The 18,734-nt window shown below is 42.6% G+C and overlaps 1 protein-coding gene across 6 annotated transcripts in view; it reads right to left on the reverse strand.

Moving 5' to 3' along the window:
• The window catches only part of SESN1 (sestrin 1), an 86,968-nt gene that overhangs the window by 12,359 nt on the left and 55,875 nt on the right, over positions 1-18,734 (reverse strand). Inside the window, exon 1 of one of the 6 annotated variants that reach the window (XM_075747850.1) lies at positions 5,131-5,263. The exons of 4 other annotated variants lie outside the window; for them this stretch is intronic. In XM_075747850.1, the coding sequence (XP_075603965.1) occupies positions 5,131-5,163 (33 nt within the window). In that variant the 5' untranslated portion in view covers positions 5,164-5,263. Of the gene's footprint in view, positions 1-3,005; positions 3,152-5,130; positions 5,264-18,734 lie in introns of those variants that run through there. One more of the 6 variants, XM_075747855.1, reaches the window with a different exon arrangement.

Here is an 18,734-nt window from a genome sequence, read left to right on the forward strand (position 1 = left end):
CAAGGGGCCAAGACTCTGTTCTCACAGAGACATTGTGAAGGATTTGTGAAGATGAGCCTCCGTTTCCCCATCTGCAAAATGGGGGTAAATACGTTTCTTCCAGAGGGTACTGAGAACACAAATAAGCTTGTTGTCATAAGCTGCATGGTTACCACAGTCATGAGAGTTTTATAAATTCTGATGCATTAAAAATCTTCTGAAAATCATTATTCTTCAGTTACAAGCTATGGCAGACCTTTTAAAAACTGTTTTCCCCTTTTTTTTCAGAAGCAGCATTTAATCAAGTTCTCCTAGTACTTGAGAAATAGCAGGTATCTCCAGGTGCTCCCTGTATCCCAACATTTCAAATACTGTATAGACAACACAGTAATACTTCTCAAACCAGTCCTGGAGTATCTTCCCTTTGTTTTGAACATATTTCTATGCTCCATGATGCCCTTCACTCAGCCTCCAGCTTCCAAATACACTCAAGGAGCACCCCTCTCCACCTTGCCCTCTCAAAGGCAAGACCTGCATCCTGACCAGCCACACCACCACCTCTCTCTCCTGCACCTTCCTCTTAAAAAAGCACCTCACCTGCAGCACTGACAAGCACCCAGCGAAGCAGCTGGGGCTAGATCAAGCAGCAATTGCATGCAAACAGTATTTATTTTGGCTCTTACAAAAGTATAAGCAACTTCCATGTGATTCCAGACCACCAAGTTGCACACCAAAGTGATCTACTTAGTGCTGTGTTTTCTGCATCAAACTTCTGGCTTCTTTCCTCCTGTTTGTTAATCTTGCCCTCTGCAACTGAATCCAGCTCCAAGCTGAGCAGAAAGCCAACCACAACTGAGGCTTTAGGTGCAAATAAATAACAACAAAAACAACGCATCAGAAGTACTCCAGCTTCAAAGCCAGAACATAAAACTCAAGATTGCTGCAAAGCTGAGCACCAAGGGTGGAAAAGATTTCACCTTCAACAGCCAGAAGCTCACAGCTAATGGAGGGAGGTGGGCCTTGTTGGGTGGCAATCCATTCTACTGCTCACCTTCCAGACATACCGTGACAGAGAAGCAATACTTTAGCCATATAAACGCTGTGTTGCCATGCTGGCAGAGATGACCTCGGAAATCACAGAAAAGCCTCCTCTTTCCCCTTAGGCAGTGCAACTTGTATTTCTGTACAGCCACTATTATTATTTCCATGAGAACTATGTCCACCAGATACCTACCATTTCTGAATCTACATGTCCCTCATCACTGCCATATCTGAGCATCTCATCTAATGTATTTAATTCATGCAACATTCCTGGAAGGTGGGGCAAGTGTATTTATCTGCCATTTAGAAAAAAAACAAAACTGAGAAACAGAAAAGCTACATGTCTGACAGAGGCTGCTGTGGAAGACTGGCAGCTTGAGCTGAGATCTCTCAAGTCACGGGCTAATGCCCTAACCATCAGACTGTGTGCCTTTTCAGAGACTTCTCAACCAGGAAATATGTTTTATGCAAATTTACACCAAGAAACAGCTTTTCAGAAGCTGTTAACTCAGAAGTGTTAATGAGACAAGTCTGCAAACTTAATTATATACTTCCCAGCTACCATTCTCGCTCACCAGCCTGGCCCTTTTGGTACATCCAGCTCCACAATGCCAACCAGACCAAAAATCTGTACTGCGTGCGCTTACACACAGAGGGAAGACCACTCTAAAACCGCAAGCACATATAAATTCACTCTATTTATGTTTTTTCTGTATCTTAAGACTGTCAGTTAAACCCACTTTTAGGTAATTTTTTTTTAAGTGCCCTGTCAAAAACAGCATTCCTATCAAATTTAAGCAAAAGCTTGAGATGGAAAATTGAAATGTAAATGCTTAGAAGAGGTTTTTAAATAATTAAGGTACAACGTGCATCACCTCTCTTGGTAACAGAGCATCATCTAACTTTGGTTCTGAACCTCTTTAAAATATAAGTGGAGAAGAAAAAAAAAAAAAAAAAGAAACAACAAAAAAGTCACTTCTAAACAGACACCCAGTATCAGAAATTCCACCTAGAAACACCGAACCGAAGTTATAAGCTGAGACGCAGGGCCTCTCTCTAGAACAGGAGCCTAACCTTAGCTACGGAACCGAACCTTAGCTGCAGCTCCTGCTCCATAGGGCGCCTAAAATGCTTGTTCTGATCCCTGTTCCTCCCCCACTACTAGCTCCTGGCAGCTAGAGCTCTGCCTCTTACCACAAAATCTCTCCCAAAACTCGATTATAGTTTTGTCAGAGGAGCATGGGGACTGTTACCAAGCTGTTAATTTTCAGTCATTTAGGGTTCATGAGCTGAGCACTAGCTATGAACCACAATTTTCAGACTGCTTCCCTGGTGTTAGCACAGTGAGTCATTTTGCTCCCCTCAAGTACAGTCAGTACCAATATCAAATGTTGTATCGCCCTTAGAGACTTATTTACATATTTACTTATGCCTCCTCTAAATGGCAAAAAGAACATTTATCACAGATAAGCCACAGGCAAAGTGAAAATATAATTATCAATTTACTTCACTGAACCACATTTGGATTAACATCTTCATCTGAATCATCTGTGTCCTGATTAAGCACTAAATACTGCTGAATTCAAATAAAATTATATGAAAATCACACACTGTAATGTGATATAAAACAATCTAAAGGAAGGAACCAGAGAAGGGAAATGAGTTTGAGGTGACCTTTTTTGGAGGTAATGTTTTCCTAGACAATCAGCAATCATTTTACATAATCTAAGCGCATTCGTATCCAAGCTTAGGGTTAAGAAAGGCACAATGAGCTGTGGGTTTAAAAACTCTTCAGCACAATCTCCTAGTAGAATTAACCCCCCCAACGTGCCAGTGCTGAAAATTCAGCTTAGTATACTATGCTATACACTTGAAGCTGACATTAAAAATACCCATTTAGACCTTCATATTCTTCTAGGCTAACATGGCACAAAGCATCTAAATGTCCAAGAAGCTGCATTTCCAAGGGAGACTTTGGCACTTACCAGCCCAAGAGGCCCTGTGCTGCTGCTGTTTCACTCACTGCGTCTGGTTTCTACTTCCCCTTCAAAGGTCACCGACAGCAAAACCTCACTGGTGGCGACACTGACAGGCTACAGATTTGGAGTTTCCTTGTTTAGGATCTTAACGACTATGGCACAACTGGCCTCACAGGACCAGTTATTTATCACCAAGCTGATACATACTCAGTTTACAAGCCGCATTTTCAGTTCTGCTAAATGCAGTAGCTACTGTAGTTTCCTCATCGGACGGATAGCTTTTGGAAATGAAGGTATTAAGAAACAAAGAGTAGTGATGAACTACGATTCTTTTCCTACAAACACTAAAAAAAGAAAAAATAAAAAAAAATTAAAAAATCCCACCAATCCTACACCTTTTGTAAATACGAGGCTAAGCAGAACTGGCAGTTTTTCTTTTATTCATTTACCTAATCCAGAAGCAGCTGCAATTGTTGTGGCTTTCTCAAACAAACCATGATTCACATTAAAACGACAGAAAAATTATCCCAAAAATGCCCATCTACTCTAAATTTTTGCGTTGGTTCCATTGTCTGGGTATCTCAGACTGTCATTCAACTGAAGCACTGGACATGTCTGCACTTGCATGGATTTGAAGAACTGAGAACAAGTACTCCCCCTCTGCTACAAAGCACTTTGTTCCACAGACCTACTGCTCTTCCCTGGAATTAGAGCACAGCAAAGGTTGAACTGTTTCTATTTCACAGAGAATACGTTATTCTTATATGAATTTAAATACTTAAATTAATTTAAATATCAGTAAGTGTACTTTCTCTGAATGTCTCAAAGTCCTTTGAAATACCAGATTTTAAAAACATCCTCAACTAGTTTATGTGACTTGATCAAGACAGAAAATCGAGGCAAGCGAGTGCGTGCCCAAGGTCACACACCCTCTTCGCACCGATGGGAATAAACGCAAAGCCCAGACTCCTCAGTCTCAAGCTCTAACACCTCTTCTCTGGTCATCTAGCACCGAGCAACAAGAGCAGGTCCAACTGGAGTAGTCTCAAGGCACCTAAGTGCTACCTATTCTTCCTCAGCAGTAACAGCTCTTCCTGAAGTGGTTTTATGACACAACTGCCTGGAGACCACAACTCAATTCACTTTTGATATGAGGTCACTGAAACCAAGAGGCTGAATTTCAATGATTAGTGCCTAGCTTCTCTGTAATGTGTACAATGAAACAAAAAGTATTCAAGGGCAAAGGGTTTGGAAGGAACGTCTGCAATTTACATGCTGTAAATACTGTTTAACTACCAATAAATCAGTGACACAGAAGGAAACAAGTTTAAACGTGACAGTTACTGTTTGCATCATGTAGACTGTACTGCTGGATTATGTCAAAGCAAAGCAATTTGTATACAAGAGGTACTAGATCTGTACAAGTCAGAAAAATACAAGATAGTTTCTGTGGCAACCAGCAGCAGTTTGAGAACTTAAAAATTTCCTTTAAAAGAAAAATCTTAATGCAGTGACACTAAGAAACTTCCAAAAAGTGATCCAAAGCTGCATTTTAATTCCTGTCCAAAATAACGCTATTGACTTGCATTTGTTTACAATTACAGCAAGCTCTTCTCTATCAGAAACAGAAAACCGGCCTCACTGTTTCAAAAAGGATAATCCAAGTCTGTGCAAGAACGAAATAAATACCTGGCAATTCAGAGGCAAAAACTAGTTGAATGAGCCTAAAAACCCAGCGGAGACACCCCACCACCACACACACAAGCAGTACACAGCCCTTCTGGAACAAGGTGGCAACGGGGAGGCTAACGACAGCATCTGCATTGTCACTGTAGGCAGCACCTGGGTATCCTGTAGAAGGGAGCTAGAAAGTACCTGCAAATGCCCAAAAGTAACCGTCCGGTAAGTCTGAACTATTTACGGACCAAGCGAGGAGCCCGCAAGGAAGCACTGCTCCTGACCCCCCCCCGGTCCCGCAGCTGAGCCGGGACTCGCTCGCCCCACCTTCCAGGGGGACTTGTCCCAGGGGATGCACCCGGGGGAGCAAGACCGCCGGGGAGCGTCAGCTCCGCGGGGACCAGACGGTAGGGGAGCCCCCCGCGGCCCCAGCCCCTCGCCACCCGCGGGGTACCTGGTGCTGGGGGCCCGGCCTCGACACCCTCATGCCAGCGCTGCGGGGCTGAGACTGACAGCGCTCCCCTAGCAGCCCCACCGCCGCACCGCCCAGCGCCGCCGGGGCGGGCCCTTCCCGCGGCCCGGCCTCCCTCCCTCCCCGCGGGCGGAGCGGCGGGCAGGGCGCTGCCTCGCCGGGGCGGAGCGGCCCCCCCCGGTTGCGCCAGCTCCCCGGTGCCTGCCAGCCCCCGGGAATGGCACCAGATGCCCCGGGCAGAGGGAGAAGAGGTAGCAGCCGCCGCCGGGGAACCCCCGGGGCAAGTGCCCCCGCAGAGTCCCTGGGCCGCCCGTCCGTCCGTCCCTGCTGCCTCCGGCCCGGCTGGAGAGCGCGGCCGCGGTGCAAGAGCCCGTCCGCCCCCCCGAGCCCCGGTCTCCGCTGCTCCGCTCTCCGCCCCGGCGCGGAGAAGCTCTTTGGACAACACTCCCACCTCCCCCCCGTTCCTTATGCAAGAGTTTCTACCTTCTCTTGAAGCAACAAAGTAATTACGGCTTTTAAACTGAGAAATCGCAGGAGGTTAACATTTTGCAGATATTTGTGTGACTAAGTACGCTGCTGCAGAAATTTGGCCTCCTGCCTATTCCCAAGATCATAACAGTCCTGGGCAAACATATGTTTTGCAATCACATCAGCAAAACACTCAGCCTTTGTTTGCAGCAGGCTGTACTTCTCTCGTCGACCCCCCAGGGCTGTAAACTCTGCCAGATGCCTTACATCTCCCACCTCTTTTGGTTTGGGATTTTATGGCATCAATTATTTCAAAAGAAACAAGTCCCTGAGCTGGCCCACGATTGTTTTTGTTGTGTCTTCCAAAGCAATCTAAGATTTATAAAGCTAAACTCTGTTAGATCGTTTTCCTTTATAAATATTTTTAATAAAAATAAAATATGACAGACCCCAAGAGGAGAACTTGTATTGCAGTTTTGATGGGAGGAGGCCAGGACAGCTCTGAACCCCGAACATAATCGTTTGGGGGAGGAAGGCTTCTGCCTATGATTCAGGCTGCTCAGTTCTGAGTCCTACCAAGCTATCTGCAGGGAAATTCCATGACACTGAACTTTACACTTCTGTTAAATGTAAAACTGAACACTGAAAAAAACCCGTTCACAGGCTGTTACTGTTATGGTGTATGAATCTTGCAGCGAAATGCAGAAAACACCAAGGACAGTGCTGTCAGGGAAATGTGGCAACATGACTCAAGGAAGCAGTTCTGTGCATTTCTAATGCTCAAGGTTTAAAGGCTTCCTTTCCTCTCCACTTTCCAAATACCACCACCTCTCTGGGCTATGTAATTAACTCTGGAGAGCGAAGGGATACTCTACTTCTGAAGGCTAAGCAGCAATTATAAGGTTACATTACCTAGAGATGCCCAGGTACCACGGTTCCTTACTTGGGGCCTTGGCTTTAGGCTGCCAAGTTCCTCCAGAAGAAATGAAGTGTGCTTCATACCTACTTGCACTTCATAAAACACTCAACAGACGCATGGAAAAAGAAGAATAACGCAATACTGGCACAGAAGGTTGCATTTTGTGAGCTAACAAAATAATGAAGAACACTGTTTAATTCCCACTGGCTACTTCCTCACTTCAGGCCAAAACATAACAAAAAGAGAAGGAATGGGCTCCTTTTGCAACAGATGCAAAGAACTGGCTTGTATTCAGAAAAACTGTTAAAAAAAGAGAGTAATTACCTGAAAAGCTGAAATGCGAGAAGATGCCTTACCATAAGAAGTCTTCCTGGATGGCAGATGAACGATTATGCCCTCCAATGAATTTGTTAACACCCTTGGAAGAAAAGAGAAGGGGGGGGGGAGAAGAAAAAAAAGGCAACACTCCTCAGTTCACTGAAGTGTTTTTCTTTTCCCCCCACTACAGTGGATTGCCCTGCCTGGATATCCGTGAGCAAGCCTGTTTATGTTAACATTTGTTCCTATACAAAGAACTTTGGCAGATACAGATTTTTCTCTGACATCGTCCAAGGGAAATTATCTTTCACGAAACAGCCAACTCAACGGCAGAAAGTATGAAATTCTACCATGTTCTTTGCTTTCTGTATCAGGGTAGATGAAGGCAGTGACAGCATATCAGAAAAAGCATGTACAAAGGGGAAGAGGAAGTCACACAGCCGTAGCAAACAAATAATAATGGTCTTAAAAGCTCTCCCATATGGCCTGAGTACACAAGCTCTGCTCAGGCCCCAGGTGTGTCTCTGCCTCAGCAGAATCTCATCACCCCAGTCTGCTGCGAGCGCTTTCTCCACCCCAGCCCTCACACAAGTATTTCCAAAGCTCAACTCCTCCAAATCGAAGAACAGGCAAAAGTGAGCCACGTGCTCATCTATAAATCAGTATGCAATTGTAGCCTGAAATTATTTCCATTTGGGGGCTAGTAAGACCAGCTACATGAGCAATTTCATGAGGGAATATGGTTTGACACTGGCACAAAGCTCGTTTGGGTATTAATGAGTGCAGAACCCAGCGCAGCCAGGGAACATGGGGACAGATCTATGGTACAGTTTGCATAACTTGAGCATTCCCCTGTGGAAACACAACAGTATGTTTGACCATGTATCAATGCAAGTAAACAGAGATTGAGTGAAATGCTCACAAGGGAAAAAACAACAACAAATGTTTAACATGAAAATATCGATAGATACCAAGTTTCCTTTCACCCAGAAACAGTGTATGAGAGATACACGTGAAGTCACTTAAAGCAAACACCACCTAAAGCATGGAAACATACTCTTTCATAGCAAGCACTTCCATAAAAGCTGCTTGCATAAAAGGATGGCATTTAACATCTGTGCACTCTAAGTTGAGTCATCAGAAATGCAATTTTTCCTTATTGCTACAGTTAAAGAAATGTCCTGGTGAAGCTAAAAGGAGACCAACCAGTTACAATATGAAAAGCCTGATCCTGCAAACACATATGTCTGCACTTAGCCACTGTAACTTGGAACAGTTCCATTTCAGTCCAATAGGGCGACTTTTCTGAGTCAAGTTCAGCACAAACAGATGACTCCGAAGAACTGGCAAACCAAGATCTTAAATTCTTTCCACAGAAAAGCTGTCCAAGCAGGAACACTCAAAATGCCTGTTATTGCAATGCCCTGGACATCAAATTAGTATCTCGGAAGATGATCAGACGATTCTTTCCCAGGAACATTTACAAGTAAAACCAGAAAATTCTTCAGGGCTCTAAGCTACCTGATTTGTATTAGTTCTTAGGACTGGATTTCTCTCTCTTGTGGTTCCATAAGGTAGCGCCAGCAAGATGGAGCAAGCTTAGCAGAATGGATGTAAATACCAGCAAGATGGAGCAAGCTTAGCAGGATGGATGTAAATACCAGCATTCGCGTCCGAGTGTCTTTGAACCCCCTGAGGCTGCTAACACCGCAGATGAATGGTGTTTCCCATCCGCAGCTACACCAGCTGAAGAGGTTACTGCACTAACCTGGGTGTCACTGCCCCCTCCCCTCCCTGGGACAGGTCTCTCTCTCAAGACCTACCTGCCCAGCTGCTGTGAACAGCACTCAGTACTGCTTACCATTAAAGTAGGCAATTGGACAACTATCTGGGGTTGGGGGGTTTGATTTTTTTAATTGTTTTAGTTCATTAGGCATGACTAACAATGACCAGATCTCAGGAGATGTAACTCCCGGTGAAGCAGCCGCAATAAAAGCATGAGGGCAAGAATCTCTTCAAGCAGAACAGCCTGAGCAGCTCCACCTAGTCTGGCCTGAAGTCACCAGGTGTTTCAGCAATGACTAAGCAGCCCCACACCGGCCACTCTGAATATTTCCCTGTGGATTCCTCTCATTCCTCGCTGTCCACAGCCACTACCCTTTTCATAACACATTTCAAATGTATCTCCTCATCTCTTCTATCCCTTTATTATATATTTGTTATTTCTGAAATAGCAAAAATCTTTATCACGATAACAATATGGGAGGCACAGCAATTGAACCATTCATTACAGTGATGAAAGAATTTAAATTAAATGGAATATATCATCCTAGCATGCGAGTCAAGAAAAAATGGTCAGTATTTCAATGCATTCTTCTTGATTTAACCTTAACAATCTGATCTGTCAGTCTTCAAAAAACTCACTCTGTTATTAGAATTAGTACATAATTCTAGGGAGGAGGATAAACTGTATTCTTTGTACCATCTAAATTCTTGCTGTATGTGTCAAAAAGGATCAGCCCTTAGGAATGGCATTGCACCCGATACCTTTATAATAACAACAAAACCATGTTGTTTAGGAGAATGGAGGGCTGACGATTGGCCACATCAGGAAATAAGTTTAGACCAATATATAGAAGCTTTCCTTTTGTAGTCTCTAGGATTGCCATGCTGGCTAAGACCGAACATTTTACAATATTCAGAGCTTACATTTATTGTCTGTTCTTCGAACCTTATCCATCCCTGAAATGCTATTTTTCTATTTCTAGCTCTTTCTTACATGCTGCTTTCTTAATGGCCACAGCTTCAGCTTTAATGGGCAAATGACTTGCAAGTAATCAAGGGGGTGAGTAATTGCAAATCAGGTCATTCCTAGCCCACTGTATCCCCACTGAAAGACCCAGCATCTTTTCTCTCAGAGCTGCAAGAGGCTGTGAGACTCAGTTGTTAAGACACCTGAGTTGTTCTCACACTTGACTGACTTCAACTCACCAAGCTCCAAGAACTCAAGTGGCTTTATCTGTTCCCTGAACTATTTGGTTTGTCACTCAGGACTCTTGTTCCCCCAAAACAGTCATTCTTCTGGTAATTTCTACCTTTAAGATTTCTACAGCTCGCCCCCACCTCTAAACCACAAGTTGTTTTGTTTTTTCTCTCCCTAAAGCTTGTCCAAATATTAACATTCCCTTCTGCAGTTATTAGGTAGCAGAAGTACAAAGTTTAATTTAGAGAGCTATAAGAAGTTGAGATCTTGAGATTATTCATGCTTTGGCAAGGACATGAAAACAGATTTATGGTTTCTAAGACTACTGCAAATAGGTAGATTAAAGATGCATATCTAAAGCTTAGTAGATTGAAAGAATGTCTTACCGGATTATTCTTCCCCCTTTTTATGAGGGTGCACAGCTCCTCCTAGGCTGATAAACAGCAGCTGAACCATAAAAGTTGTTTGTCTGGCTTGCTATGAATATCTAGCATTAGAGAAGTGGGTGGTTCTGATATTGTTCTGAGGTGGCTCCAAGCTCATGCACTATGCAAGAATAATCTGGTTAAAAACTCCCTCCAGACCCAGCTCTCCCAAAATGAAAGTCTGTGATAACTAGTTTCAAAACTGACATTGGTAACTCACAGATAACTTCTGATCTTTTGGTGGCTAGAGAGTGTATTGAGAGGGGATCAGTTGTCCAGCTCCAGATTGCCACTCTCTGGGGAAAGAACATCTGCAGGCTGCCAGCCACTTTGCAGTCTATCTCTGTATTAAATAAACATTAAGGTTAAAAAAACCTAGTTTAACCTTAATAAAAGAGTGTACTTGAAGTTCAATCATGAAAAATAAAATTTAGCATAGTTCATAGCTGTCTAGAACTGGTTTGGCCTAAAGAGGCCTTCCTTCTTCCCTCCAGGTAGCAAACTGCTGGGTCACACCAATGCCCAAGATGTTTTGCACAGCTCCTTGGAGCTGGGATCCATTTTACTATCTTTTTCTCAGGCCCTCTCTCCACAAGATGAATACTGAAAAGGGATGAATATCCTTTCTCAATTGTGTGAAAATTCACCCTTGGGAACTTCCTGCAACTCCCAGTCCTCATAATTGATTCAGTTAAGAGCAACAAGACAATGCAGTAGCTTACTTGCTATGCTACCTGGAATGCTGTCTGACCCTGCTTACTATCATGTAAAGATGCTGCTGGAAGGTCTGTGGATGGAGGTTGCTTATCACTCTGGGCAATCCACTGCGAACAAAACATTTTACACAATGCAAATGTGTGTCTTCAAAGCAAGGGAAGGCCAGCTGAATCATCTCTGTGTGAGCTTAAGGCTTCTGGGTTTTTTAAACTGCATTTGACCTCAGAAATAGTCTTGATGTGAAAAGAGAAGAAAAAAAAGCAATGAAATGCATCTCATTATTAGCTTCTGACAGAAATCAGACACAACAGCAAGCACATGGGGAAAAAATGCCTTTATGAGTACTGGAGTGTAACACCTGGCTTACTGGAATTGGGTGAGACCATGACAGCAAGTGACCCAGAGCTGCATTGCTGTGACGTTACACTGAGTATGCAGGAAATGCTGTGCAAGTGTCTTGTGAAGAAGTTGCAACTGAAACCTACTTTTATACTCTGGTACGTACAGACATGCGACCCAGAAGCTCTTCTCCTCACCAGAAGCTTATTGTCATCTTTACCTTTAGGGGCTCAGGTGTATTTCTAGAAAATGGCTTGAAACTCTGACCTGAGGCTCACACCTGACTTGATTTTGTAGGTACGACAAACAAAAAGCCTGTTTCTGCAGAGCCTTCACCAAGGAACAAACTAGCAATTTATAAAATGCTTTGTTAGAGTTCTTCAAGTCAAGCCATAATCTCACGTGTATCCACAGCACAGCCAAAACCTAAGTGATTATTATTTTTAAATAAATTCAATATTTTTCTCATGAAAAGACAAGTAAGAAGAATAGAATGCAACAAAAACGTGTCATGTCATTTAATGCACTTCAAGAAGGCTTTCAGCTATTTTTCTATAGCTTGATTGTTACAATGAGATAAAAATCAAGTGAAATAGTACTAAATTAATATGGGAAGTACAGGTAGAGATTCAGGAACCCTTATATCAGTAACTGCAGTTTGGGGAACTGTTTTGTGGCTTTCTTCCACTTGCTGCTTTCAGGCACATGCTCAGTGTCCCTCAGAGCAGCAGACAGGGAAAAAAAAAAAAGAAAAATCAGTTCTTTTATTTTCAGTTTTCACAGTCTAACTGTGATCCAAGTAATACAAGTTATTTATCCAAGTTTGTGAGTTTTGGCAAACCATCAAAGTTTTTTTTATTAGGAAAAAAATCCAAGTACCTACAAAGCTGTATTCCCCTTGCATTTTCTGTAATGACCTATCTTGATGGTAAAGCTGCAAGTTCCTCGAGACTGAATCTCTCTCCATATTTGTTTAATATATACAGCCAAGTACAACAACGTTATAGGAATTATCAACTGCTTTGGAACATTATCTTGGCAAAAAGTTAAGTACAAAAGTAAGTAACTTCATCCTAGAAGAGTAACCCACATCATTGATTTAATGACAGCAGTTAAGAAAACAGATCATCCTCTAGGTACTTTTCAACATCTGATTGTTATAAGTTAAGGAGATAATACCAGATCTGCCATTTTTGTATCAAATCTGTTTCTTTTACTTTTATACTCAAAGACAAACCCATGAAGACCTCTGCCTGAGGAGAATCTTAAAAAAGAAAAAAAAAAAAACAAACCAAAAAAACCCAAACCACAGACAAATCATGCATTTCCTGTGATTTTGGGCAGTTATTATTGGTGTTTTGTTTAAATTCAGACAGCACCGTATTCTTCATTCTTCCCTATTTGAGAAGATGACGTGGCTAAGACATTTTGACCCAAATCAGTTTATTGGCCTTTGCATTGTAAAACACAACAACTGAAAAAAAGCACTGCTTTCCTGCTGATACAAATTGTAAAAGATCTAGTCTGTCTCCTACTCATCAACCAAGACTGTTTCCTACAGTGACTTTTACTATTTTGACACTTGCGTTAATATGCCATTTCTTTCTCTTCCTGCAAGTTAAAAGGACACTGACACCCGCCCAGGGGGTACAGCAGGGAGCAGAAGCCCCTCAGCCCATCGGGGCCACCCCTGCCCTGTGAACAGCGACAGTGACAGCCAACATCCGCTCCGACGAGCCCCAGAGCAGGCGCAGCAAGCTGCAATGCCACTACCATTCTGTGCTTTGAGGACATCGTACATGTGCCCCTGTTTAACACAGCACAACTTCTGCATCCTCCTAAATCCTGGATTTCTCCGGAGCTTGGAGAGCTCCCTGCAGGGCCCTGGGACAAGCTGTCCTGCCACCAAGCTGCCTGCAGAACCATCTCCTTACACTCCTACCCCCACTGCGACCTTGGTGCTTTTCCACAGGCCACTGAGGCTTTGGGTGCCTGCAGGATAACTGTAAAATCGCAGGGAGATTGCTGCAACTGAGCTGCTTGGGGTCTCAATAAAACCACAAATTTTTCTGGGCTTTGCAATGCTGCTGTCTGACACGATGATGTCCAAACAGTGGAACTGTTACTACCTTCCCCCACCTACCTTCTCAAATGCGTATTTGCTCAGGGAACTAAGTCAGAACAGGCTTGAAACCAATTCTAGCGCTTTCTGTGGAAATACCGTTAAGTGTTTTTATTTGTTTTTTTAAAAATAGTTAACCACAATATTGGAACTTAGCCTTAAATCCACTGTTTATTAACAATCATAATTTTAAATCAACCACTTGCTATTGTGAGAGAGGAAAGGCCACCTACCATTGTTGGACCACCCTGGCTACTTACTATACAGCATTTTAAACACGTGATACTTCAAAAGTCCTGGGAAAGGCCAGCACTGTATGTGTAGCCCCTCAGATTCAAATGCGCTGGAACCGCACTCAAAATACACACAGCAGACGTGCTGCAGAAGACACATTGCTCTCAGATTTCCATAGCAGAATCAATATTTTGCAATCAAGCTAGCATTAAAGCCTGATTTATAGCAGTTTTCAAATGTAAAATAAATAGAGTAGAAGTATTAAGAATGCACACATACCATACTAAACGCACACAAATTTTACTAAGATAGTATTAAAATAGGGATCATGTCCTTAAATAAGGGGTTTGGTGTTTACAGTTGACATTTGAGCTTATAAATCTGTTTTACTGGATATGAAGCTATAGCTATAGCATTCAAACATCTTCTGGTTTTGTCGGCAAAGCTACAAATCTATACCTGTCCCTCTGTTTCTCACCAGTGTGACAACTGCCCTCTAACTGCTCAGCAGGGATTCCAAGTCAACAAAACAATGCAGCAAATGGAAGCCTGGGCAGGCCTGGACTGCATTTTCACTACTGATGAAGATGCCACAATGATCACTGAAGCCTGTAAACTAAACTACTAGCAAAAAAATTTGGTTCATTTGCTGACATGCCTATATTACTAACAACAGAGAGGATGATTTCTCTTTATCAGGATGTGTTTGTCATCTTCCTGAGAAGTCCTCCTCATGAGAGAAACTACCACAAAGTAATTCCTTCTGCTGTTTTAGAAGAAAACTGGCCATAACTATTTGCATTTACTCATGTAAATGTATTTCCCCTTTTAGAAAACAAATTTCGTAAGAGTAACAAATTATTTATAACTGAAGGTGAAATTTGACTTGAAAGAAATTAACAGGTACCACCATACTCTTCCAAAGCTGGTATGGCTGAGGCTAAACCAGGTTTGGATTGTAGCCAACAAGAGCCAGAGACCAACTCCTACAGCTGTAACAAATAAGGACTTGGCAAACCGTAGGTCCGGAGTTGTCAAGGATCACTGCATGATGGCTAAACCAAACAAGACTGGGATGAGTCCAGCAGAAATCATTTTGGTGGGCTTAGACCTGGGGCTGACAGAGAAACCAGAGCCAGGGCCTGCATTAGGATTTGAACCAGCAAAGACTGGCAGGGTAGAATTCAGGTGTTGGGCTAGAGAAAGAGAGAGGACTCCTGAGGATCATTCACCCAGATTTAAACTTAAGCATGGTGGGAGTCACTTTGCTAAGGCAAGGTGCTTGCATGTCCTCAGCCAGCAGGTGAAGGTTGGAGCTTGCGCTAACCAGGATCCAGAAAGGGAGGTTCAGCTGTGGCAAATGAGAGGGGTCCCTGGGCCCCTCTTGTTGTTTCCAAGAGGCTGATTTTCTGCTCTGTAAGAATAAATAAATAAAACCCTGCATCCCTGAATTCATACTGCAGTATCATCTGTATTCTTTCTTTCATGTGCAAGGGCCACATTTTCTACAATAAATTCGTTCTGAGGACTAGAGAAGATTAATGCAGCATTACACACACAGGCAGGCACTTTCTTAATAGCTGTCCTGCATTAATTCTTTTGCTGAAATACAATGAAGACATTGCTGGGAGGGAATGTTTTATACTAGGGTCACTCGAGACTTCAGGTTGTTTCTGGCAGCACGTTGCCCTGGCTGAGGGAAACGGTCTTGTACAAGCAATCAAAATTCATCATCTGACCACGCCTAAGCTGACCTGAACAGGAAAGAAAGATAAACCCCATATAAACTTGTACAGCAAATATGTTAGGAGTGGAGGACTTTGCCCTGTTTCATGTGATAACAGCAACTGGACAATTTCTCCTAACGGCTCTGAACCTTTCTTAAACATAGCTGCTCTGAGGAGCAGAAGGAAGAAGAAAGTAGCTAGATGCAAGCTGGGGAGCTGGTTCGCAGGGGCAGACTCAATAAAAGAAACCAACGGATAGAGGCCCCGCATTTCTGGATGGGAATGTGGGCACAGCCCATGTGGCCAGCATACATGATGCTAAATCAACAAACTTTGAAAAAAACATGAAAAGTAACTGCAGTGCATCCAGAACACATCTAGCTCGCTGGGCACTCTCTGTGACCTCCTAAGTATCCAAGTATTGCCATGTATAATAGGTCTGAACCTGCTCCAAACACATCAGACACCTGGGTGTTTGCATGCAGCAGTCACTTCACAGAGACTGTGTAACCAGCTACCAGAAGCCCCAAATAACCAAATTCTGGTTTTCCCTTGTCTATACAATCTTCCAGGAGGGAAGAGGAGGGGACAGCAGGGGTGGAAGGGACAGGAATGTGTGTGGGTAATGACAGCACTATTTATGAGCTCCTAAAAACAGACTAACTCTCTGCATGGGTACTTACTGGCGGAAAAAAAAACCCAAAAAATAAAACCCAACACAACTGCCTGCTCTGCCTCATAACAACACAGACATTCACATAAAACAAAACATACATTTAGATTTTTGGCTCAATATTCTTGTCTCTGGATTGTTGCTCTACATATCAACAAATGATCTTTTTTTTTTTTTTTTTTTTTTTTAATGAAAGCCTTACTGGCCATAAATTTCCCAAGAGAGGGACTCTACATCATCCAGCACTGACAGACCTGCCTGGTAATTAGCAACAAGCATATTTGGGATGGATGGCACAAATCCAGGACTGAGTATAGCCGAATCAACTTAATCTCTCCAAGAGAGAGGTTAAGTTAAGAAGACATCTGGATACAAGAACGACAGAAAGGTACTGGCCACAGTTATCCTACAACCCTGCCATCCTGCCTTGCATGCCAGCTTGCTGACATTTATGTGGCTATTAAAAACAAGAGAACAACCACAAACAAGTCACTATGCAAAACTTTTTTCTAAAAGTACAACACTAAGGAACATTGGACACAGCGGTGTCCAAGCCAGTCTTAAAGCAATCAGCTTCACGTTGAGAGTTACTGGCTAACAATTCTCAGTCAACAGCAGCTGAGAACATTCTCAATCCCAAGCACCTAGAGCATGGGAAGGACTGCAGCCTGTTTAAAACTCAGGGATATCATCAAGAGCTGCAGTAGAAACAGAAGTCTGAACTTGGCAAATAAATGCCTTTTCCACTCCTTTTTAGAACAAACTCTCTTGATGGAAGTTGTCTATTTTAAAGTAATTGAATTTTGCACTTGAGTATCCTACTAAATTCTTAACTGATCTATGCATGGTTAAAACATTTTTTTTTTAAATAAAATACAAGAATATAATAACTGGGGTTTTTAATGAAGTTTGTTGACAGAATAGAGCAACAACACTTCACATTATAGTTTTCAAACAGTAAATAAAACCTCTAAAAGCAAGTTTATTCCATGTTTTCTCTGTCAACTAGCAGAGTATCAACTAAATGTTAATGGCATTTAGCCTGCTCTTTTGGTCATCATCAGATTTGAAGGAATACAGCTGCATCCATTTTTCCCATATGTTTTATAGAAGTCTCTCCCTAAGTATGTTTTCCTCCTCTCCTCACACAAAACTTCCACCAACTGTTGGAGAAGCTATGCAACTGCATTTGACACTAACGTGAACTTCCTGATCAGACCATCTACAACCTTTAGCCCATGTTCCCAGTTGTCTCAGGGGGCAAAGGGAGTGGGCAGCTGCTCAGAAAGTTTGTAACTAACAGTATATTGTGAAAGGAAGGGAACTCGAGTCAACAAATTAGATTTGAAGATTTAAGCAAACTGCCTGGAGAAACAGCACATATTTTTAGTCTGGTAACAACCTCAAACACTACATTAAGTGTATTGTGTACATTACCCTGGAAAGCATACAGTTCATGTGGTGGAAGGGTGCTTAACTTCTGTGGCTTGCTGCTTACAAACAGCTTATATCTAGCAGAGGATCCCATCTTAGGTGCCCTTAAAACAACTTGAAAACTTATTAATGCAATATTGCAGTTATGTGAAAAGTGGATGGGGAAAGACCCAGAAAGCAAGCTTCCAAGGTTTTCAATTAACTTCTAAGTGACACTTCTTCTAAGAATCAGCACATCTGTTCCATACTGTGAAATTATTTTCCAACTTTTTCCTTTGCCCAATACTTCTGCAAACTGACTAGTACAGCCAAACGCTGACAGGAGACTCAGAAGAGTGCACGCTGAAAGGCATTTCAGCAAGACCCTGGGTTCATGACCTATTTTATGTAATGGAAATCTGCTTAAATATGAATCAAATGTTGATACCGGAACTCTTTACATTTAGATGGTATCAACCTATGTGCGTATCCCTTAATACATATGTACCAGCCAGGGTACACCAAGTACCCTTGAACACCAAGTTCTTCCTTGGTAGGAAGCTCCCTTCTACACATACAGTCACAAAATTCAGAACACAAAAGCCAGTTACTGAAGAAGACACCTAAAAGAGATGAGAATCTACAGAACAGCTGGGCTTTAAGATTCAGATCAGTGCACACTAATCACAGTTCAGTCACAAGCTGACTTCCTTCTTCTCAGCCTGGGACCATTTCCCACCTTCTCCACCAATACTTCTCTACTTTTAACTTCAAAGAGTCAGAAATTACTGTAGAACCAATCTTATTTTCCTTTTCTTACTACCCTGTATTGAATTGCTTACTGTTACCCTGGTTGGGCTATAATTAACTGAATTGTACACCTGCTTGCCTGACTTCAGACACTACTGCTACAAGCAGCAGTGATTACTTAGTGGTGCCATGTGCAGAACAGAAGATGTTTGCTCTTCAGAGTATATGCTGGTTCCAGTAAGCAGACACGTGCCACTATGTGCCATGTATTGGTCACTTGGTCATACAGAACTATGTCATACAGGCAGAAATCAGGATAACATTTTTCTACTGGTTTGTTTTCAGTCTCTCTTGCCCACGCTGCTTCCCAAACTAGGACAGCTCAGCTCTTCCATGACATGAGAACTAGAACTGTAAAAGGGGTTAGTGATATACTAAAGTTTCAGAACAACATGCCTCACACAAAGCAAGCCCCAGTACTCCTCTAAACCTTCACCT

Source organism: Balearica regulorum, chromosome 3 (genome assembly GCF_011004875.1).
Source record: "Balearica regulorum gibbericeps isolate bBalReg1 chromosome 3, bBalReg1.pri, whole genome shotgun sequence".
In the NCBI taxonomy this organism is placed as follows: domain Eukaryota; kingdom Metazoa; phylum Chordata; class Aves; order Gruiformes; family Gruidae; genus Balearica; species Balearica regulorum.